Here is a 24,374-nt window from a genome sequence, read left to right on the forward strand (position 1 = left end):
TCCAACAGTTGTTTGGACTGATACAGGGTGCCCACTAGAATAGTGGACATCACATATCAGGTCAACTTCTCACATTCGTGGCAGCAGTTGGGATAAGAACTTGCTGATTGTTTTACCATATAATCTTGAAATATCATTTAAAATATCACATTAAGGTACCTAGAGGTACATATAAATCAAGTATTAAATACTTAAGTTCTACTGAACTTCGTTGTTGTAAAGCAAAGGGCCTAGCACACCCTGACTACAACTCCTAGAGAGGTTTAGTAGGTAACACTTAGTGTAGGTAGGTGCACACACCACACCTCACTAGATCATGTCTCTGAGAGCAGAACCTAGTGGATCACTCCCAGTAGAGGCTGACCCTCCCAGTGCACCTTCTAGATATGACACCCTAACCTTCCATGAGTTAAGACACTTGTGTACAACTAGGAGGTTAAAGCAGGGTTCCATGAGTTAAGACACTTGTGTACAACTAGGAGGTTAAAGCAGGGTTTAAACCCTACTCTTAAGCACCTGATAGAAATAATTGAAGAGTATGATGCCAAGAAAGCATCTAACCCAGGTCCATCAGGCAATGCAGAAGATGATGATAGTGAAGTGGAGGAGGATGCTGAAGAGAATGATGACCTGGTCCAAGTGGGAGTACTTAGCCAGACCAACCTAAGCCTACATGGGGCTGGAGGGGGCATAGCCCCATACAGACCCCCAAGCAGGCTTAACACTGAGCACAGAAGGAAGAGATCCCTTTCCAGGGAATCTCAGCACTGTGGTGTCTCAATAGGGTCAGATGCCTCTGCTCTCAGGAAAATGACTTCCCCTGAGAGAAGAGAACATTAGCAAGGATGAGAGAAGTCAAGCTTAGGATCCAGAGGCAAGAACTTGCCCTGGCCAAAGACCCTGGCTTTCGCAAGAGAGCAACAGTGAAGTGGAGTAGAATCCACTGGTGGCAACAATACCCCTAGAAATAGGGAAGGGTCATATGACCATAGAAACCTAAGTAAGATTGTCCTCCCTACAAGAGTGGGGATGACATCCACAAATGGAAAACTGCTTTGGAGAGGGCCTGCAAAGTACAGCAGGTACCCTAAAGTCAGTGGGCTGCAATCTTATGGCTCTCCTTCTCAGAAAACGGAAGAGACAAGCTCCTCACAGTTAGTGATGAGGATGCTAACAACTACAAAGCCCCGAAGAGTGCTCTGATACATGGATTTGGCTTAACCACTGAGCAATATAGGTTGTTGTTCAGAGACACCCAGAAGACACAGACTCAGGACTGGACTGACTTTGTGGATTGTGCCACTAAGGCTCTGGAAGGCTGGTTGCTGGGCAGTAACGTTAATGACTATACAGGATTGTATAATTTGATCATGAGAGAGGAAATACTTAACAATTGTCAAAACCAGTTATTGCATCAGCACCTGGTTGACTCTGATTTGACCTCTCCACAAGAATTGGGAAAGAAGGCAGTCAAATGGGTCAGAACCAGGGTGAGGCAGAAGGTCCAGAACCAAGGTGGTGATCAGAAGAAGCAAGACCAAAAGGGTGGGGATCAGAAAGTTAAAGACCGGAAGTCTTCACCAGGTCCCCAAAAACCTTCTAATGAGAGGGGTTCCAAGAAATGCAAGAAGAAAAATGTCAAAGAAAACCCTGGTGCAATGTCTGTAAAAGTAATACTCACTGGACCAGTGATTGCACCAAAAAGGAGACAGCTCCAGTCACCATTGCCCCTAAGGCAACTGTTCCCCCTAGTGCAGCTAATAGTGGTGGTTCTCAACAGAAGGGTGCAGTAGGGTTAACCCTGGGTACTGAGATGGACTCTGGCCTAGTCAGAGTACCAACTCAAGCTGTTCTTGTCTGTGATGTGGTCATGGCTATGTCCTCTACTGTGAGCCCCAGTAACCTGGGCAAGTACAGACAGACACCTTTAATCAATAATAAAGTGGCTCAGGCCTACAAGGACACATGTGCCAGAGTCACCATGGTGACACCTAACTTTGTGGACCCTGGACAGATCATACTAGGGGAGAATTACCTAGTGACCAATGCTAGCAATGCCACTATCACCCATAGTATGGCAATTGTTAATTTCTCCTGGGTAGGGGTAACTGGCCTCAAAAGAGTTGTTGTAAGTTCAGACCTCCCTGTAGAATGTTTGTTGGGCAATGACCTAGCATCTTCAGTCTGGTCTGAAGTGGAGTATAGGACTCATGCAGAGATGGTGGGCATATCAGCACATGTCCTTGCTGTGACCAGGTCACATGCCAAAAAGTGCCAAACTGAACAGACAGTGGATCCTGAAATTATGGACCAGTTGCCTTCCAAGAGAAAAATCAAAAGGGTTAAGACAGTGTCTTCCCCCTTGCCTCAGGATGAGGATCAGTCTTCCTAGGAAACTGAGTGTGAGACCCATGAAGGAACTGTCCTAGAAGAGCTTGAACCTGATCAGGTTGAGTTTCTTGGGACAGGGGGACCTTCAAGTCCAGACCTGAGGCAGGCGCAATTCGATTGCCCCTCTCTTGAACCCCTCAGACAGCAAGCTGCTGCTGAGGCTGCTGGGAATGCTACAGGAACCCATAGAGTATATTGGGATGAAGGGCTCCTTTATTCAGAGGCTAGAGACCCCAAGCTGGTGCTTCCAGGAGGTTGGTCATACCTTTGGCATTCAGGGGCTTCCTTCTTACCTTAGCCCATGATATTCCCCTTGCAGGACATCTTGGACAGAACAAGACTTGGGACAGGCTTGTCCCTCACTTTCAGTGGCCCCACATGTCAGAAGACACCAAGGTGTTTTGTTGCTCCTGTGTCACCTGCCAAGCCAGTGGCAAATCAGGTGGCACCACAAAGGCCCCCCTAATATCATTACCTGTGGTGGGGGACCCCTTTGAAAAAGTTGGGATAGACATTGTTGGACCAACGGATCCCAAAACAGCATCTGGGCACAGGTTTATTCTGGTGCTAGTGGATCATGCCACCAGATACCCAGAAGCTATTCCCCTAAGGACCACAACATCACCTGTTGTGGCAAGAGCCCTCCTGGGAGTTTTCCCAAGAGTGGGTTTTCCGAAGGAGGTTGTCTCAGACAGAGGTGCAAACTTTATGTCTGGATACTTGACTGCTATGTGGAAAGAGAGTGGAGTGAACTACAAGTTCACCACACCCTACCATCCACAATACAATGGTCTGGTAGAGAGATTCAACAAGACCTTAAAGGGCATGATCAAGGGTTTACCCGAAAAGCTTAGGCGAAGATGGGACATCCTTCTGCCCTGCCTTCTTTTTGCTTACAGAGAGGTCCCACAGAAGGGGGTTGGCTACAGCCCTTTTGAACTTCTGATTGGGCATCCTGTAAGAGGACCCCTGTGTCTAGTGAAGGAGGGATGGGAGTTACCTCTCAAAGCTCCAAAGCAAGACATTGTGGACTATGTACTTGGTCTCTGCTCCAAGATGGCTGAGTATATGAAGAAGGCATCCAAAAACCTTGAGGCTAGCCAGGAACTCCAAAAAGCCTGGCATGACCAAGAGGCTGTGCTGACTGTTTACCAGCCAGGATAGAAAGTGTGGGTGTTGGAGCCAGTGGCCCCAGCAGCACTCCAAGACAAATGGTCTGGACCCCACACTATTGTTGAACAGAAGGGAGAGGTAACCTACGTGGTTGATCTTGGAACTCTCAGGAGCCCCCACAGGGTGCTTCATGTCAACAGATTGAAACCATATGTTGACAGGGCAGACATGGGCTTGCTCATGGCTACAGATGAGGGACAGGAGGAGGAGAGTGACCCTCTCCCAGACCTACTTTCTCAGAACCCGGATGATGGTTCAGTTGATGGTGTAGCCTTAGCAGGCAGCCTCACTGACCAACAGCAACAGGATTGCAGACAAGTTCTACAGTCCTACAGACATATGTTTTCACTGACTCCAAGTCAGACAAACTGGTGCACCCATGAGGTGGACACTGGTGACAGTCTGCAGGTGAAGAGTAAAATCTACAGGCAACCTGACCATGTCAGGGACTGTATCAGGACCGAGGTCCAAAAGATGTTGGAGTTGGGAGTTATTGAGCCCTCAGAGAGAGAGCCCTTGGGCCTGTCCAGTAGTCCTTGTGCCTAAACCTCACACCCAAGAAGGTAAGAGAGAGATGAGGTTTTGTGTGGACTACAGAGTCAATGCTGTCACTAGGACAGATGCCCACCCAATACCAAGGGCAGATGAGCTCATTGACAGATTGGCTTCTGCCAAGTATTTGAGCACATTTGACTTGACAGCTGGCTACTGGCAGATCAGACTAGCTGATGATGCAAAAGCTAAAACAGCACTTTCAACCCCAGGAGGACATTATCAGTTTGTGGTAATGCCCTTTGGTCTGGAAAATGCACCTGCCACATTTCAAAGGTTGGTGAACCAAGTTCTCATAGGTCTGGATGACTACTGTGCAGCTTATCTAGATGATATTGCTGTATTTAGCTCCACCTGGGAGGATCTCCTGATCTACCTGAAAAATGTTTTGGAGGCCCTGCAAAAGGCAGGCCTAACTATCAAGGCAACCAACTGCCAGATAGGGCTAGTAAGGTTGTGTACCTGGGCCACCTTGTAGGTGGGTGTCAGGTTCAACCAATGGAGATCAAGGTCCAGACCATAAAGGACGGGACTCCTCCAACCACCCAGACACAGGTCAGAGTTTTCTTGGGCCTGTCTGGTTACTACAGAAAGTTTATTAAGAACTATGGGTCCATTGTGACTCCTCTTAATGACCTCACTTCCAAGAAGGTGCCAAAAAAAGTTCAGTGGACAGTAAGCTGTCAAAAGGCATTTGATGACCTGAAGCAGGCCATGTGCACTGCACCTATTCTGCAAAGTCCAGATTACTCCAAAGAATTCATTGTCCAAACAGATGCTTCTGAGTTGGGTGTGGGAGCTGTTCTTTCACAATTGAATAAAGATGGTCAGACCAGCCAATAGCTTTTTTTAGCAGAATGTTGACCCCTAGAGAGAAACGTTGGTCAGCTATTGAGAGAGAGGCCTTTGCTGTGGTTTGGGTCCTGAAGAAGGTGAGGCCATACTTGTTTGGTACACAACAAATATTTTTCCCTCTTAGACCGTACTTATTCACTCATGATATAATTAATTTTCCTTATTTTTGCATTTTGTCTCAAAAGTACATTAGTGACAATCACAAAAAATTCATTTCATTATTTATTCTTTGCACAAGTTCTATTTTCCTTTTTCTTTTTTCAAACCATTTCATATATATCTCATTCTTTTTCTTTTTTTAGAACAGTAAATTACATCTCATGTTTTGTAACATCCAAAAATCTAAAATATTTTAAATTGCATAAACACATTATTAAGTGATTTATATAAATAGAAAAAATCTACTTTCAATATATACAATTAAAGAGAAAAAACTGTTATCAAAGAACAGACACAATTCATCAAAAAGAAATTCACAATTTATCACAAGTAAATATACACAGTCCCTGGAATCATGCCACTCTCACACCAATCATACTCACATATTTCAATACTTAAACAAAATCTGAACAAGGATGGGATCTAATTGACAAAGACAATTCTTTATCAATAAGTGAATCTCAGAGCATTAAATGAGATTCCGCACTAGAATGGTCGACGCGCGGTTCGGTGGAGCAAACTACTTTCCTCAGGACCTCTCCAAATGCAGACATATAGTTCCCAGGGGACCTAAAAAATTTACAAAGTATATGTCGAGGTATAGGATAACAAAAGGAGAGGTAGGGAGAGTCAGGAGAACACTCTTAGTCCCTGGTTATGACTGTACAAACAAAGCAAGAGTGTCCAGAGATACAACTAGGATCCAAATGGAGCAAGAAGAAGTATATGACCCCTCTCGGGTCTGTATAAAACGCCCTCACTCACCAAGCTGGTTGGTGACATGCTTCATCATCGGGCTCCACTGAAGAGGCCGAGTGCCTCTCCAGTGTGCTGCAACGCCAGAACTACTGCGGAGCGGGTTTTTGTGAAGATAGATGTGTAGTGAGTGAATTAAGAGGCGAAAGTGAAGTCTGAAAAATGTCTACAGTGTATCAAAAAAAATTATTTATTGCTTGATCACTGGGACAGACTTAAAATCATGTAGGAAAAGGGTCCAAATAAATTGTTTGGTTATTTCCAGTAAGTTAAGAATCAGTCAACATGTTTCTGCCTTGAAACGGTGTAGATTTACCAGGCATTCATCAGGACAGTGGTGTACTAAACCATGGCGGTATGGGCACACTAAGGCCCACCCTCACCTAGGGATGTGAAAGTGAAAAATCTAATGTGTAGAAGTGCATTAAAAAGGAGCGAACTCCTCTTGAGGTTCTACCAATTAGGCGACCTCTCGATTTGTGAAAAAAATGCACCTGTGGAGAAAGGGGACAGAGACATACACATAGGAGACAAAACAAACGATTAGAGGATTGCTAGGCTCATAGGTGTATCTGCAGTGCTCCATTTGTGACGCAAGGACAGTGGATGGCGACATAACAGTATTGTTAACACCATACTATGCCCCAGGAGAGATTGCACTAGACTTAATGGGGGTGCAGTGGGCTACAAGTGATTCATGGATGTTAAGTAGCCCTTGCTAGGACGCTAGCACATGTAAAATATAGGATCAATGGACCACAATGGCCAGTGACCCCACCTGTAAAAAACATAAAATTAAAATGTCTCACTTAAATGGTGGATCGAGTACACACCATGGATCTCGGGAGGGGGGTGGTGGCGTAATTGGCACACCCTATGGAGAGGAATAACATGAACCGAACATTAAATGCGGTGAAATGAAAAGGTTCTACTTAGCTCAATGGCATAGATCAAGGCGGGCTACTGGTCCAGATAGCCAACTTACGCCCTCGACGCCAGGCACCCGTTCGGAACCTGCTGACACCCTCGTTACCGGATCCTGAAGATGAGTGTGGACTCCGGTGTAGCGGTATAAATGTCTGGACGTTTTCGCACCACACTTCCGTGGTGGGCGTGGTTTGGTGGACGGGTAGGCGTGGGCTTGGATTCGTCATCTGATAGGCGTTGCATGATTGGTAAGCGTCATGCTCGTGTGCTGTACAGGGGGTGGGAGCCTCTGTTACAGCGGGTAGACCAATGGAAGGAGGAGGCAGCGTGGGTGTGTTCGCGTGTCTCCAAAAATGCGGGCGGAACCTAATAAGTCTCCGAGTAGAGGGCGCGTGGACAACAAGGTATACTTGAGTCACCATGGTAGCAGTTGGAGATAAAACTTTATTGCGAAAGAGAAGTTAACAGGGCGACTAAAACAGGTAGTTGATGTCAGAATTACAATGAGCTGTTATTCTCGATTGTGATCCCAGTCGGATTGCGAGGCATAGGGGGGTTGGCGTGCGTAGGCTGTCAGTTAACTTGAATACCGGGATGGTTTTCTCGGTTATAGCCCCAGCCAGGTTGCTAGAGGTGGGGGAGCGGGGGCAGCCAGGTACACAAAATCCCGTGGGTACAGGGATACAGAGGGAATTTGAAGGGACCTGTAAGGAAGTTATTTCAGGACTGAGTTCCAAGGGATGTCCTCGTTCAGTCCCCTTAAGCGGGTCCCTAATCTATAAACCCATCTTTGTTCTTTCTCAAAAAGTCTATTAGAGATGTTTCTACCCCCATTGATCTGTTCGATTATTGTCCAGCGTAGATCCTTGGTGGTGTGGTTGTGCTGTAAAAAGTGACTGCTCATTTTTGTAGTTGCTTTCAGACACCTGATGTTACTTCTGTGCTCACATATTCTCTGCTTGGTTTTTCTGGTGGTCATTCCTATGTTTCGAAGGCCACAGGGGCAGGTGATTAGATAGATGACATTTAGTGAGTTGCAATTAGTATGGGCTCTTTGGGTCCATACTTTCCCCGGCTCAAGTTCTAATTGTTTAGACGCAGTTGTCAGGTGGCCAACACTGCAATCTGTGCAAGGGAAATGTCCTACTATTTTGGGCATGCCCCAGATGTCTGTGATGGAGCGTGGGCCTGGCGGGGTTGTTTCTTTCGGACGTGTATGGACGAGGGCGTCCTTTAGACTGCGTCCCTTTTCGAATGAGAACAGTGGTTTATCCCATGTTCTTTTATTGCTGGAAATGATTTTCCAGTTTTTGTTAATTGATTTTTTCATTTGGTTAGACAGGCTGCTGTATGTAGTTACACAGGTTAGGGAGATTTCCTGGGGTGGGTCAATCTTGTCCTCCAGGATTGCTTCCCGGGATTGGTTTTGTGCCCTTTTATATCCCTTGTCCAAGATTCTTGGTGGATAGCCTCTTGCTTGAAGTTTCCGGGTGAGGCTAGCTGACTGTTCCTTGAAGTCGTTGACATCACTACAGTTGCGCCTAATTCTTAGGTATTGCCCATATGGCAGATTTTCTTTTAGTGGGCGTGGGTGAAAACTAGTAAATTCTAGCAAGTTGTTTTTAGCCGTGGGAACAGACAGCTAGCCTCACCCGGAAACTTCAAGCAAGAGGCTATCCACCAAGAATCTTGGGCCGCGTGTAGCCTGCTCCTGCTATTCAGCTGCATGTCTTCCCGGTAGCTAGCCCGTTGGCTAGTAAGCCCTCTCAAGACGAATGTTTGAATCTGCTCCACTGGCCTGGTTGCTCCAGGCTCGCCCCAGCTTCCCCTGCAAAGGAGAAGCTCCTCAGACCTTGCTGGTCTGACTCAAAGCTAATCTTCCCTTCCTGCGTGGATTGCGTTTGCCAAGGCTTGTTGGGTCCAATCCAGATCCCGCAGTCAATTAGATCCTTCGTGGGACAGCTCGAAACCAGCGCCTGGTCGTCGTCGATGCCTCCTGGTCCTCGTGGCTGCAGAGACAAGCTTCCCCTTCTTCACCTGAAACACCGCCTGGTTCCTTCCTGGTCACTGGCTAGTGACCCAGACTCTGCCCCCTCTGCCTTCAAGTTCTTCACATCTTTGATCCACCCTTGGATCCACCTGACACTTTTCTTCTGGTCACCTGCAGCACTTCTTTGCAGCTCTCCATAGGAAAAAGCGACGAAACCAGTCACGAAAAGACACCTATGCACCTGGCTTCCCTGGGTGAGGTAACTTGAGTACTCCGGTGCTTCCGTCGGTGTTGACTATCCAAGTGTCCTAGTTTAAAAGGGTTTTACCGTTGTCCATCCGGAAGTGTCCTGAATCAACTACTTTGTAACTTTTACATTCCCATTATAACTCTATGGTAACTCACGCGTGTGTTTAGACACTGCACGCGTCTGCCGTGGGCCTCCTACTTCCAATCCCTTGGTTGTCCAGTGTAGCCCAAGCGATTCCCTAGGCTCTAGGTCTATTCACCATTCCTGAAGTGGCTCTTATACCACTTACTTTGTATGGGCTTACTCCGTGCCCTACGTAAGATCTTACCGCTCCTCCCCATAGAGGCCAGGGCAGAGGTAGTGCGCAGTTCTATTCTTAGTCGATTAGATTACTGCAATGCCCTACTTCTGGGAGCCCCCAAAACTCTGATTCTAAAGCTGCAGAGGATCCAAAATATGGCGGCTAAATTGGCTCTATCTCGCCCTCGCTCTGCCTCTTCTTCCGGCGCACTGGCTGATCTTCATTGGCTACCCGTCCAACAGAGAATCTCTTTCAAGGCGTTATGCCTTGTCTTTAAGGCTCTACATGGACAGGGACCGATACCGCTCCAAAATCTTTTCTCCTGGTACTCCGCTGCCAGACTTTTGAGATCGTCCTCTGCGTTTCTAGTGACGGTCCCCAGGATCAATAGAGTGAGGATGGGTGGCCGTGCTTTTAGTTTCACGGCCGCTACTCTTTGGAACACCCTCCCGCTGACGCTGAGGAGTAGACAAGATCTCACTTCCTTTAAAAAGGACCTCAAGACCTTTCTTGTTCCCCAGAGTAATGTAATTGTAGCCTAGCTGTAGGAATGACGCAGTCTCAGCGCCAGGATACCCTTTGGGTGGCAGACGCGCTTAATAAGCAAATAAATACATACTTAGTATATGGTTCGTGAGGCCCCTAGGGCAGAATTGTATTTTTGCAACTTATAGTATGCTTACTGAGTAACTTGTAATGTATCTCGATCTCTGGCCTCATAAAGAGTCCAGAGGGGTTGTGTTAGTAATAAATACATATATAATTGATATATGCCTTGTGTGGTGTCCTTTCATTAGGTATTCAAGGGATTATATATGGTAAAACAGCTGGCTTCACATGCTCTCTGAAGTTTTAGCCTAAGACTGCTGGTCCATGCTACCACTAGGATAGCTTGTCTATAAGGTTGACTTTACAACCACCATCAATAAGGGCCGTTTAGACTGGTGCAAGGTGCCCACTAGAATAGTGGACATCATATGCCAGGCTAACTTCTCACAGCGCCCTGCTCAGCTCTAGGGGCCCCCAGATAGAAGAGCCCAGCTCAGCCCCAGGGGCCTGGGATAGAAGAGCCCAGCTCAGCCCCCAGAGGCCCCCGAATAGAAGAGCCCAGCTCAGCCCCAGGGCCCCCCGGATAGAAGAGCCCAGCTCAGCCCCAGGGCCCCCGGATAGAAGAGCCCAGCTCAGCCTCAGGGGCCCCCTGATAGAAGAGCCCAGCTCAGCCCCAGGGGTCCCCGGATAGAAGAGCCCAGCTCAACCCCAGGGGGGCCCCGGATAGAAGAGCCCAGCTCAGCCCCAGGGGCCCCTGGATAGAAGAGCCCAGCTCAGCACCCCCAGGGCCCCCGGATAGAAGAGCCCAGCTCAGCCCCAGGAGCACCCAGATAGAAGTGCCCAGCTCAGCCCCAGGGGCCCCTGGATAGAAGAGCCCAGCTCAGCACCCCCAGGGCCCCCGGATAGAAGAGCTCAGCTCAACCCCAGGGGCCCCTGGATAAAAGAGCCAGGCTCAGCCTCAGGGCCCCCGGATAGAAGATCCCAACTCAGCCCCAGGGGCCCCCGGATAAAAGAGCCCAGCTCAGCCCCAGGGGCCCCCGGATAGAAGAGCCAGGCTCAGCTTCAGGGCCCCCCGGATAGAAGAGCCCAGCTCAGCCCCAGGGGCCCCGGATAGAAGAGTCCAGCTCAGCCCCAGGGGCCCCCGGATAGAAGAGCCCAGCTCAGCCCCAGAGGTCCCCGGATTGCAGAGCCGAGCTCAGCCCCAGAGGCCCCCGGATAGAAGAGCCCAGCTCAGCCTCAGGGCCCCCGGATAGAAGAGCCCAGCTCAGCCCCAGCGGCCCCCATATAGAAGAGCCCAGCTCAGCCTCAGGGCCCCCGGATAGAAGAGCCCAGCTCAGCCTCAGGGCCCCCGGATAGAGGAGCCCAGCTCAGCCCCAGGGGCCTGGATAGAAGAGCCCAGCTCAGCCTCAGGGCCCCTCAGATTGAAGAGCCCAGCTCAGCCCTAGGGCCCCCAGATAGAAGAGCCCAGCTCAGCCCCAGGGGCCCCGGATAGAAGAGCCAGCTCAACCCCAGGGGCCACCGCATAGAAGAGCCTAGCTCAGCCCCAGGACCCCCGGATAGAAGAGCCCAGCTGAGCCCAGGGGCCCCGGATAGAAGAGCCCAGCTCTGCAGAGATTCCCTCCAGGATTATTCTGTCTATTTCTACAAACACAGCAGAAGGTGCTGACAATCTCCTACCTGAGCAGAGACATGTGCAGACGTGTCCAGGCTCTCTCATCCTCCTGGGAGTCTTGGGGGTGGGGGGGCAGAGCTGGGGTCTGAGGGGGGTCTGTGTGGGTCCAAAGGTAAAGAGAACTGCCCACCAGACAGGGGATCCTTTCTCCTCTGCAGCAGTCTGGTGCTGTCTGTGCCGCCTCTGACCCGGAAGAGGAAACCCTTCTTGTAAGAACTGGGACCACCAGTTCTCTGGGGGGTAGCATGGCTCGAGCAGGAAGGCAGCAAGGGGCTTGAAACCAATGAAACACACAGTGGCGCAATAATGGAGACCACACCAGTAGTTGTAGTTGAAAAATCAAGATCTTTTATGTAGGCTTTCAATTAGATCAATGCATTGGTAATTCATTAGCATTTCAGATAAGCATTTCATTAAGACATTTCATGAATCACGTGCAGATTGCATTTCCTGTCAAGGGGTAACCGTTTCATTAAGCATTTCAGTAAGACTTTTCATTAAAATAATAACCAGCTCATCTAACAATGAAGCATTAACTAACCCCGCCTGTCGCATCAGACTCTTTGACAGGCAAAAGGGTAATTGTATAAACCTGGAGGATCCTACAAGAAGCGACTATAGTATTGCGTGTAAGTAACACATCAGACCTCTCATGGACGCTCTTCCTAGAAGGTAATACAACATATCAGCAAGTACTTATCAGTCTAACAAGGAACTTCAAAGAACACAGCCTTTAGTCAGCAACTACAAGCCTTTCTTCTTGTGAATACAGATCGGTTTGCGACCCAGATCAGATCATCAGAATATTGTGGAAGTCCACCTCTGCAAGAAAATTCAGTACAGTGAAGTGACTCTCCCTCTCATTAACAGGCTTGTAAATATGGTACACTTTGAACATATCAGGCTTGTAAATATGGTGCACTTTGAACATATCAGGCTTGTAAATATGGTGCACGTTGAACCTATCAGGCTTGTAAATATGGTGCACTACGATCTAATTAGGAAAGTGTCTGACCCTCCAGCCTCCAAATACTTGAGGCACATTCAAAAGGGGGCCAACGGGGCCCAGTCACAGTTAACCCCGGGGGAGGGGCGACCTCGGGCCACACTCGGCCTACCGCCCTCCTCCCCAGGGGGTTACCTCTCTGCTTCGGCCCTTCGGGGCCCTTGCGTAGGCTGGAGTCGGCGGGAGAAGCTTCCGCCGGTTGGGGTACCTCTCGCGGCCTGACGCGGTGCCAAACGCTGCTACAGCGCGGCGGCGCCAGGGGCGAGAAACACACACTGCGGGACCAAGCGGAGGGGCGTTTCCAGCTTCGGGCCCCCTCCGCGATGAATCGCGGCCTGTTCCGGGTGCCGGCCTTGAAAGAAGGGCTGGATCGGAGCAGCCAATGGCTGTGCGGCGTGGTGGGGGGGGGCGTGGCCGATGACGAGGCCGGAGTTCCCCCGTCACGTGCTGCAGGTAGGGGAAGGCCTCAGGCCTAGCGGCCTAGTGATTACGTTGAGGCGGCCCTCTCCTGACACCGGGGGCCGCTGAGGGGGGATCAATGGGGCGCATCTTCACCGGAGCGCCGGGGCAGACGAAGGAGGATACTTCCCGGCCCAGCGCGGCCTCTCAGGGTTTCCGGCGGCCCTCTCCTGGCATACGGGGGCCGCCGAGGGGGGATACACGCTCCCTCTTAGGAGATTCCACAACACCCTGGGAGGGCGCGGACAGCTCCGGGCTGTGGCGGTGAGTTGGCCTGGCAATTAGCACTTCTGGGCACAGCGCTCGGGGACAGCAGGTGAGCGCTTGGGGGCCAATGCAGCGCCTCGCAGGCAGGATGATCCCTGAGGGGAAAAACGCCTTGGAATTCCAGTCCCTCACAGGGGACTTCAGCGCTAGAGTCACGAGGGCACAGTTAGCTCAGGGCAGGCAGGATGGGAGCAAATAATAGCGCTTGTCATACAGTTCAGTCAGGGGGAGACAGGTCTCCCAGTTGTAGGCAGGGGATGCGCAGGGCAGCACAGTCCAGTACCTGGTCTCAGGAAGCAGTTTTCTTGGCGCTTGGATGGTTCTGCGCCCTTAGTTGCTTGTTTCTTGAAGTGGAAGGGGGGGGGGGGGGTGATGAGTTGAAGGCTTGAAGAATTTCTCCTCAATCACTGCAGATGGGCCCTGGGGTTCCCTACCACTGGGCCAGATCAGGACGCTAGATTTGAACACCTCACCCAGCTTAAGAGGCAGCACCTAGATCCTGTCACTCCCAGTAGCATAGGTTCCTCACTAGGCCCTCCCGCGTAAAACTCCTGCGTGGGTTCCACAGGTCAGTGATGCCCCAACTGACTGGAAAAAGTTCCCTCCCTGGCTTATATATGCCCAGGTCAGGTGACCACTCTCTAAAGCGGGAAAAGTCAGGTCCGTCTTTCTTCTGGAAGGTTCCAGGAGCTTCCCCACTCTAACTATGGACAGGGGCTGGGTGGCTGGTGTTGCAACATTGTATGGGGACCCAGCCTGCTCCTGGCAACTAGGGTGCTACACTAAAAAGACCACGCTGCAGTAGCAGGGGCCAGTGGCAGCCATGTTGGAAGTAGAGAGCACCTGCACCCTAACACAGATTAGCTATGAAAAGGTGCCCGAAGACCTAAGGGCCAACAAAACGTAGGTGGAAAAAATGAGGCAAGGGCAAAAAATCACGGGGAAAGACCACCCTAGGGCTGACAGGTCTAACACTTCTCCATTTAATTCCATGGGCATCCCAGTGGCTTCCATCAGCAGGCGAGGAGCGCCCTCTGGTGGCCGCTGACAGAACCGCCTCCTCCAAGCTCCAGCAGGGAAACAAGCATTGGTGCCTGCAAGGACACAGACTTCAGTCGAGAAAGAGTGTCTCATTGGAAGGAAAACATACATCAGCCGGGTTCAGCTCTGCTCCTCTCTGTATTGGTGCTCAGCAGAAGAATGGATGCTGTGGCAGTCTGGCAGGAGCTCTTGCGATGACCTGTGGCGAAGACCTCTCTAATGGAGTGGACAATTAATGGGGTGTATATATAGTGTTGCCCACTGAATTTTACCCTATATTGATGGACTTTCCATTATTTAAGACATACTTGGTATGAACCAGCATGATGAAAATATGTCAACTGTGTTTACTTTGCACATTCACTCTAAGACCTTGAAAGGCAGCTATCATCGAGACAGTAGCATGTATGTTAGCAAAGTTGTTGTTTTGATGAATTGGCATTTTCCCAAGTTTTCTAAAGGGTAACAACATCCTGTATATGGGCCAGGGGTAGAGAGGCGAATGTGTTGGGATCGCTCAACAGCTGTGTGTCTAGTTATCTATTTGGGAAAATAATATTATCTGTAATAAGCATATAACCATATAACAGGGGAACAATCACACGTCACTGGAAGGCAGAAGAGAAGAACCCGGAACAGTGGAGTGTCGGTGCACGCGGAAGCGCCTAAGGTCAGCTGTGAACAATTTTCAGGTAAAAAAACTTATTTGTATTTTTGTGATTGAAGATTTCCTGATGAGTTTTCTCTCTAAATTGAACCTTACATTGTGAAGTACAGAAAGCAAACAAACTGTATCCCCCAAAAATACCTTATAATCCCTTTTAAGTTTCTAACAGTAGAAGTTATGAATACTGTTTGAAGCAAGATGATAGGTTAAACCGGCTGGGCTGGTTGAAGTACATGCAGGGCTACTGACTCAGGCTCTCCAAATTGCTTCCATTTTCCTAAAGAGCCCTTTTTCTGAGGAAAATGTTAAAGATGCAACACATTAGAGCAGTGGTTCTTGAACTTTTGAGGCCCCCCACTGAATCATTACTCAAATCCAGGGTGCCCACTGAGTTATTATTGAAAGCCAGGGATTTCCCTGGCCTAAGACATTTCTATGATTTGTACCTCATAACAATACTCAAAAATATAGGAACAAGTAATCACCAAATTCCCAACTATTCAAATCTTTTCTTTAATTCACAATCAAATATTGAAAAAGTTTTCAAAATTTCAGTTTTCCTTCTTTATTTGAACATACTTTATTAATTTGAATGTAATCATTTTTATATTATTTAACCCGTTGGCTGCTGCCATCCGCCATTGGCCGACGACAGCACTACCTCGCTGGTGCTGCCGTCGGCCAATGGCCGACGCGACCGCGCCAGTTTTTTAAAACGGCCGCGCTGCCGCAAAAAAGCGGAAGCAGCCAACGGGTTAATTTTGTAAAAAACAGTCACTGACCCACTGAGCAGGCGCAGCAGGCTCCAAGGGCTCCTCGGACCACAAGTTAAGCATCACTGCATAAGAGAACTAAATTGGGAGGGACAATATATAGAAAGGAGACACAAACCACTATCGACAAAATTAAAGCTTGTCGTCTAAGTTTCTTTCATGAAATAACAACTTTCCATTATTAAAACTGGGGGAATCTGGATCTTATCGGAAGACTGGAGACCCCAATCATGCTATTTTAAAGCTGCTTCATTGCAGAATCATGCACAATCGGTTTGCAATAGAGAATTTTTAAAATGGAGGCCGACAACCAATTAGTTGCTTTGAGAATGTACTCTTTTTGCAAAATCTTAGAAAGCCATGGCCCGCCTTAAAAGAATGACCCCTGAAACAGGTTATATCAATTGCAGATGGTTGCATGGACCACATAACGCATCTGGAAAGAGTAGCAGAGGATACAGGACAATGACTTTTCCTAAAGTAAATAAGGATTTGCGATTCATCTGTTCAGAGACCCGATGCTCAAGCTTTCTACTCTTTAAGACATCGAGCTACACAGAGATTTGGATGCTTGGGAAAGGCAGGATAATCCACTGGTGTTAAAAATGTTTTTATAGCTAGAAAGTGAGAAAAGAACTCCAGGAGAACATTGTCTAGCGAGAAAGACCCAAAGCATTGCTATCTGAAACGCAATAGAATGTTCAATTTTGCCGATCGACCCATCAGAGAGAAATTGGGATTCTCAGCCAAGCATTTAACACAATAAAGACTACATTACCATATCATAACATTTGATATTGCGCTAAAGGAGTTCTACTTATCTTTTTTTCTTTTCATAATAGTCAAATGAATGGATGCTTACCTACGGGCTTCCCATCGATAAAGTGTGCTGTAGACAATGGTCGATCTATGTGTGTTCACCGTTCTGTGAGACTTAGATGAAGACGCTAGGCAGCTTAAAATATTTACAATAGTGACACAGGTACAGCATTTAAAAGAGATGGTCAGTTTGACTGAATTGCAACTCGTCATTGTGATCTGTAACATTTTAATAACAACATGTGATGGTGTTAAGCGAATTCGCTCCTAGCTTCGATGAGATATAGACTGGCTTTTATGCTACACTGTGTCCCATAAATAGGTTTTATATTCTAATACTCATGATGTAATACATCTTAGTACACTGCGATTCATCCACATGTTACAAGAGCCAACCATTGTTCATTTTAAACCTAGGGAATTCAACTGAGTAATTAGTGTGAGCAATGGTTATAAGCTTCCCCTTTCGCGGCCATTAAATGTACACGGTCACTACATGAGACAACACACTGCCTTTGTCAGAAGGTGAAATGTGCTCTGCTGCGTTGAAATGTGTAGGCTTAAAGAAAGGAAGGACGTAAACTGGATACAATGAGCACTACTACACCGTAAGTTGTTATTCCAAAATAAGAAGAGGACGAGAGGAACAGTGTTTGGAATATTTGAAACATCATAATGCCACTTTAGAGCACACATTTTAAAGAGACAGGCATTATACATTTAGAATACACTTTCAAAATTAAAGCACTTCTCTACAGAAGTCACAGAGCGTAATTTTGTTTGTAATTTTTTTTCTACAAGTAAACTTGTAATTGTCAAAGACAGCAGCTGATAAGGTGAGTTTCTATAAGCAGTTAATACGGTAAATTACTATAAGCAGCTAACAAGGCGAGTTACTATAAGCAGCTAATAAGGTAAACTACTATAAGCAGCTAATAAGGTGAGTTACTATAAGCAGGTAATTTATTATACTTTCAAGCCGCATCCTGGAACAGACTGATAGCACAGTATTGTATGTTACTAGGCCTGGGCGGAGTTCTCCTATGCGCAACTCTGCGAAGTGCTGAAAAAACTCTGCCACACTCTGCGGATTTCTGAAAATGCGAAGTGCGGTAAGTCGCTCTGCTCATGACCGGTTTTTAGTGCCAAGACATTGTACTGCACAATAAAATCAGTGCAAACTGCACTATGAGTATAGTAAGAGGGCGCTGCTTTTTTCTGCCACTTGAGTAGATGTTCTACTCACACGGCAGCTTCCTTAACATGAGCGGTAGCGACCTGCCACGACTGCCTGCATTGAGAAATCTCGACTGGAGGTGGCCAGCCATATGATACTTCTCACTCTCGCTTGCCAAACTAGACATTGACGAGCCGCGCAAGAGGGAAAACTCAGCCCTGTGCCCGTTTGTGTAGTTTTTCAGAACTCTACGATCCACGCTGAGTGGGTAAAACTCAGTGAACTCAGCAGAGGGGGTAGAATACGTCACCCACCCCTATATGTTACAAGAAAGGAGCAGCAGGGGCAGCAAGCAAACCTGAGAAAAGAATTGGAAAATGTTTGCCAGCGTAAAATAATATTCTCTTTGAGGTAGAGTGAGGGCTGATATTCTCAACAGTGCGTGTTAACACCTGAGATGTTTGTGAAAGATCTTTAGTTGCAAAAAGGCATCGCTACAGTCCTCATACCCTTCTTTCTGCAGCAGCTGTGTCTCATAACAATGGTGGCAAACAGATAGGATCCCACATAGAATGTGTACAGCATTACTAGCAGCACGTCTCACTTCATGAACACAGAAGGAGAGATGGTAGTGCCATATCAGGCAAAGAACCCATTCTCACTCAGAAAGCAGGCACACTGGTGAGAATGGGGCCCTGTAATATCACTTGTGTCAGACTCCTGCTGAAAGCTGGCATGCTGTCAAGATAGGACCCCTCTATTGCCAAATAAACTAGGCTCCTTGTTGACATCGCAAATTATCTTTATAGTTTAGGGAACAAATCTCATTTAACATCTCTTTCTACACAATCAGGAGTGAAATACCATTAAAAGACATAATTTTGCTTTATTACATTTAAAAAAAACATAGATTTCTTATTAATATGTCAAATCTAATCATAAGTGTGTACATTGTATAGCATTGTGATTGCTTTTTACTGGATTATATTTTAGTTCATGTTAATGTGAACGTAAGTTGGGTTTGATCCTGGTACCCGCCTCTGCAGTGTGTTTTTTAAAGGCTCTTGGATGTCCATACATGGGCCGTGGTCGGATGTTTGATTGTGCTTCATTAGTAGAAATTTAAAAGTGTCAGTGTTCAAAGTCTTTATGCCACTAATGGCCGTACCAGCCACTTATTCCTAAATATGTAGAGTTGAGTTTAAAAATGGTTCCTGTTAAAGTAAAGTAAAGTGAGTTTAATCCTGGTACAGACCCCCGTAGTGTGTTATTTTTGACCAGTCATGTGTCTAATTCCTCACTTGCTTGGTGGTGTTGATGATGGTGGACGATGGTAGGAAGAACTTCCCCGACTCAGCACTTTGTTAAAATGAGCTAGTGGATGGCATTCGTTTCTACCATCTTCAGCTACTGAAGATGTGCCCTTTCCTTTCTTCTGATCTGCATATTATATTGGTGAGCTCATTCCTCTAGGCAAGTCTAGGCTACGGGAACACTGCGTATTTGATGGCTCCAGCAACACAAAAGCACATTTCAGATTTTTCAGACTGTTGTGGTTTATCTTATTTGTGGTCTGAGGCAGCCCCAAATGCATAACAGAGTTTATTGTTTGCACACGAGGCAGCACATGCTTTGTAAGTCCATTCAAACACTTGCGGAGATTATACAATGAGGTTTCCTTTTTGCATGTATACACAAACCTGAATATCATTTGTGTCAAGACTCAGTATCGTTTGTGCTCATCCTCTTCTGAATCCAGATTTGATTTCCAGTGCCAAGGTTCCAGAAATGTCTAGCAGGGAGTCGACAGTTCAGGATTCTAGCTCTTCAGAGATGGAACACTTTACTGCTCAAGATTCAATCTCTCCCTAGCTGTCATACTTTCAGAAACCCAATGAGAACTACACTTTTCAACTGCCCTTTCTCCTATCAATAATTTTGCTATCATGCACCAGTTCTGTTCGTTCACCAGTTTGGATTTGGATGAATGATTCTCTGTAAAAAAGAAACTTTTAAAATACTAATTGTGAATCATTTACATAGTGGCAAGCCTGCAAATCTCCCAAGGATCCAGCTCTATGTTGTGCACCTATGGCTCGTGCATTAAAGATGCATGTGATGGAAATGAGCATCACTTCTTCTGCATTATGGGTGGGAAGGCACATGTTGGGCACTGCCACAGGGTTCCTCATTACACCCCATCCTCTTCAATGTCTACATTGCTCCACTGGCCTCCATCGTATGGCCCTACGGCCTCATCATCGTCTCATGTACAGGAGACATGCAACTCATACTCTCCCTCTCAGAAGAAACATCGATCACACAATTGCCCTTCCTCATGTGCAGTTCCAATATAGCATAATGGATGAAAAAAAGCTACCTCAAGCTAAATGCTGACAAATATGAAGTGGTACTGTCTGGCAAGTACACCACTCTCTGGACTCTGGCCAGGCAAACCAGCACCAGACGCCCCACATCTATCCCAATTACGATGCCAGGTAATCAGTATCGTAATCGATAGCCAACTCTCCATGGCCAGCCATGACAACATAGTAGCAGCTACATGTTTACAAACTGTCAAGATGCTCGGAAAAATATTCAAATGGATATCACTAGACAGCAGCAGGAGTATCAGACAAGCATTCTTCATCAGTAGACGAGACTACGGAACCACCCCCTACGCAGGCGGAACCACCCCCTACACCAAGCTCACCAACAAATGTCAAGCAGGTCATTGCACAGCGGCAGACTCAAACTCAATCTCATCCACAGACCCACATAACCCTCACTTACTCCCCATCTAGAAGCACACCACCTTCAATCTCCCCACATTCACCTACAAAGGCACTCCACATCTTACTCCTTGTGTAGCTCAACAACCATGTTCACTTTCATACCCATAATAGGCAACTCAAATGGACTGGACGACTCCGCAACCAAATCCTCCATCACCTCACTCCCAGATATGTCTTCTCCCACCTCGCCCCCCCCAGACCAGAAGGAACTCCCCCCTCGCCATCAGAGCCTGTTTTTGTTCATTTGGGGACCTGGATTCCCTCCTGGGTGATCAGCGCGTCTTGCAAATCCAGTTGGCATAACAACCATAACTGAACGCATCAAGCCTGAGAGTTGCAGCTCATATTTCCACACTTTCACTTCTCCTGCTTTTGGACACTGTTCTCTAGATGCGGCCACAGAACCAGCAATGTTCCGCAAAATGACCTAACACCCAAACCAGTTATGAATTTTCACCAGTATGTGCTTGTTAAATTAGTTTTAGTGTGTTGGGCTTATGGGTTTATTAACTAATCCCTTTAAACTAGCTTTTAAATGACCCTTTTTAGTCCAAGCATTGTTCACATTGTTGCAGCATGATCAGTTGTACTTGGGTGTTTTTCTTTCTAACTATACCTAAATAAATAAAAATAAACAATGGTTATTTTGTTTTAGTTCACATTGTGCTCGTCTCCCAGTATGTTTTGCTGGTATTTTAGATTTTTTTCCTGGGTTTAAAGAAAGGAACATTCACTGAGAACAGACACTTTTATAATGTTACAAATATCTGTTTTTTCCTTCTTTCCTACTAATCCAGTCTTTTATCACCTACTTTTTATAATCTGGTATTCGAAGGTTCCATATAATTGTAATTTTATTATTTTGAGTAATTCCTTCATCTCAAAAGCACTGCAATTTTTTATTCCTGAGTGTGTCCACAGACAGGATGTTGATGGCCTTAAATGTTTGCGTATTTGCTGCACCGCTAGGATTACTTCTATGCGTGTGTCATTAAGGTGAGTTTTTGCTTATGGTTTTCAAAGGATTATAGGGGTGATAATCAGAAAAAGGTCATCACTTGTTCAATGTACGTGAATGTTTTTCCCTTGGGTGTGTTTGCTGAAGGCTTATGTAGTAGTGATGACTAACTAAAGCTCTTCAAGCATTGGCTGCACTTGAGTGGGGTTTCCTCTGTGTGTATTCACTGATGTCTTTGTAGGTTTGATAATCGACAAAAGGTCCTCTCACATTGACTGCACTTGGCTTTTCTTCTGTATGTGTTTGCTGATGAGTCATTAATGTAGAAGATTTACTAAAACTACGTCCACATTCACTGCACTGATATGGTCTTTCCCCAGTGTGAGTTCTCTCATGCTGTTTTAGGTGTGCCGATTGACTAAAGCTCTTCTCACATTCACTGCATTTGAATGGCTTTTCCCCGGTGTGTGTTCGCTGATGATATCTTAATGTTGATAAGTTACTGAAACTACTTCCACATTCACTGCACTGATATGGTTTTTCCCCAGTGTGAGTTCTCTGATGCTGTTTTAGGTTCGCCGATTGACTAAAACTTTTCTCACATTCATTGCACTTGAATGGCTTCTCCCCTGTGTGTGTGCGCTGATGGCTTTGTAGGTATGATAACCGACGAAAGCACTTCACACATTCACTGCACTTGTATGGCTTTTCCCCTGTGTGCGTTCTCTGATGAATCCTGAGATATGAGGAGTTCTTAAAACGGCTTCCACATTCATTGCAATGGTATGGTTTTTCCTCTGTGTGTGTTCGCATATGATTTATTAATGTTGTGGATTCTCTAAAACTACAACCACAATCAGTGCATTTAAATGGTTTTTCCTCTGTGTGTGTTTGCTGATGAATCCTGAGTTTTGACGATTCAGTAAAACTACTTCCACATTCACTGCAATGGTATGGTTTTTCCCCCGTGTGTTTTCGTTGATGGATTTGTAGGTGTGATAACTGACTAAAGCTCTTCAAACATTCAATGCATATGAAAGGTTTTTCTCCTGTGTGTATTCGCTGATGTTTCCTTAATGTTGACGATTGACTAAAACTACTTCCACATTCATTGCAGTGATATGGCTTTTCCCCGGTGTGTGTTCTCTGATGCTGTTTTAGGGTTGATAACCTACTAAAACTCTTCTCACATTCATTGCACTTGAATGGTTTTTCCCCCGTGTGCATTCTCTGATGAATCCTTAGCTTTGAGGAGTCACTAAAACTACTTCCACATTCATTGCAATGGTAAGATTTTTCCCTTGCGTGTTTTTGTAAATGTCTTTGTAGGCCTGATAATTGAATGAAGCTCTTCGCACATTCACTGCAGTTGAATGATTTTTCATCTGTGTGCGTTTGCTGAGGGCACTTTAGTAGTGATGAAAAGCTAAAGCTTTCACTGCATGTGTATGATTTTTCTTTCTTTAGGTCAGGTATATATTTTTCTTCATCCTATGACTGCTTTTCCGGATGGGCCAACATGGTTGATAAAGCACTTGCGTTAGTCTCACATTCCTTGCAAGTGTGTGATATTTCAGAAATTTTCTTTCTGATTTAACAAAGTACAATTATCACTAAATGCCCTTCTTAGTGGGCGATTGTGTCTTTAGATTCAATAATGGTGTTGCGTGCTTGTGGATAAAGATGAATCCTACTACTGGTCACAACAAATTGGGAAAAAGTTTGTATTGTAGATAGCAGAACTTGTCTTTCCTTCACCCTTCAGTTGTCAGGCTCCACTCCATAGTGCTCTTCTCTGGTTGATGTTGTTTAGTTAGAAAGTGTTTGCAGTACACCTACAGCACTGAATGGTGGGTTGTTATAATTGTGGACAGCAAAGCATTGCTGTAACCACATCCTACAGATCCCACGATAAAATGCTGTTATCGGACTTGTTTATACGGGAGGTCGTTTGCCTTAATTCTCTAGAGTTCTTTTCTTCGTCTTGTTGCGTGGAGGTGCACAGCTCCGACTCTTACATCCACTGAACTGCCCTTGACTGCTTCTTCCAGGATCTGTCAGTTTATGCTCAGGGTCCTCTGTCTCGGACGTGAAAGCTTTCTTTAATATTGGAGCTTATTTACTCTGGCTGTTTTTGCAGATTTACAGCATTCTCTTCTTTATTCATAAACATTTTGTGAATTCAAGGTTTTTTTTCTGTTGAATGTAAAAAAAAAAAGATTACTACATGGAAAGATAATGGAATTTGCGTAAACAATATTTAACCGGCCATAAAAACATCTCTGCTGTACCATCTTTGAAACTTATCAAGGTTATTTCACTATAAACAGATATTTCAATAAAAGTTCAGTTGAACATGTTACAACTTATTTATTTCAGGAAATAATAGTTCGTAGAGTAAATTAGTAAAGAAAGAACACTTGCATCGCATTTGCATAATAGTTACAGCTCTCTGTAGCTGCATATAGTCAAGATTGGTTTTAAACGAGAACAGCGCTTGGAGTAAGAGATGGACAGAAGACCCAAGGCAGTAGGCTGCACCTCACAGTGTTGTGGCATTCATCGAATATTTTTGTACATGGATCTGGCTGGCTTCATTGCCTGCCCCTACAATATGCTGTATGTCATTGGTTAATTGATACTTTTTAATTTATGTTGTAATGTACCTGGTCTGGAAACTTATAATGCGGAGCACTGAAGGTGAAAATGGTATTGATGAAAAGATTTTGGTGAGCGGATAATCTATTTGAGGTTTAGCAATTGCTGACGCCCAATGGTTGTGGAAGTCCAATGTGCTGATTAGTTGACAAAAGAAAAACAAAGGTATCCTTTGTGCT

General features: G+C 46.1%; 1 protein-coding gene across 1 annotated transcript in view; it reads right to left on the reverse strand.

The window, feature by feature from the left end:
- Positions 1 to 20,789: 20,789 nt before the first annotated feature.
- The window catches only part of LOC144807968 (uncharacterized), a 47,539-nt gene continuing 43,954 nt past the window's right edge, over positions 20,790 to 24,374 (reverse strand). Inside the window, exon 2 of the mRNA XM_078673554.1 lies at positions 20,790 to 23,733. Coding sequence (XP_078529680.1) covers positions 21,718 to 22,764 — 1,047 coding nt within the window. The 5' untranslated portion in view covers positions 22,765 to 23,733 and the 3' untranslated portion in view covers positions 20,790 to 21,717. The remainder of the gene's footprint in view (positions 23,734 to 24,374) is intronic.

Source organism: Lissotriton helveticus, chromosome 1_2 (genome assembly GCF_964261635.1).
Source record: "Lissotriton helveticus chromosome 1_2, aLisHel1.1, whole genome shotgun sequence".
Taxonomy (NCBI): domain Eukaryota; kingdom Metazoa; phylum Chordata; class Amphibia; order Caudata; family Salamandridae; genus Lissotriton; species Lissotriton helveticus.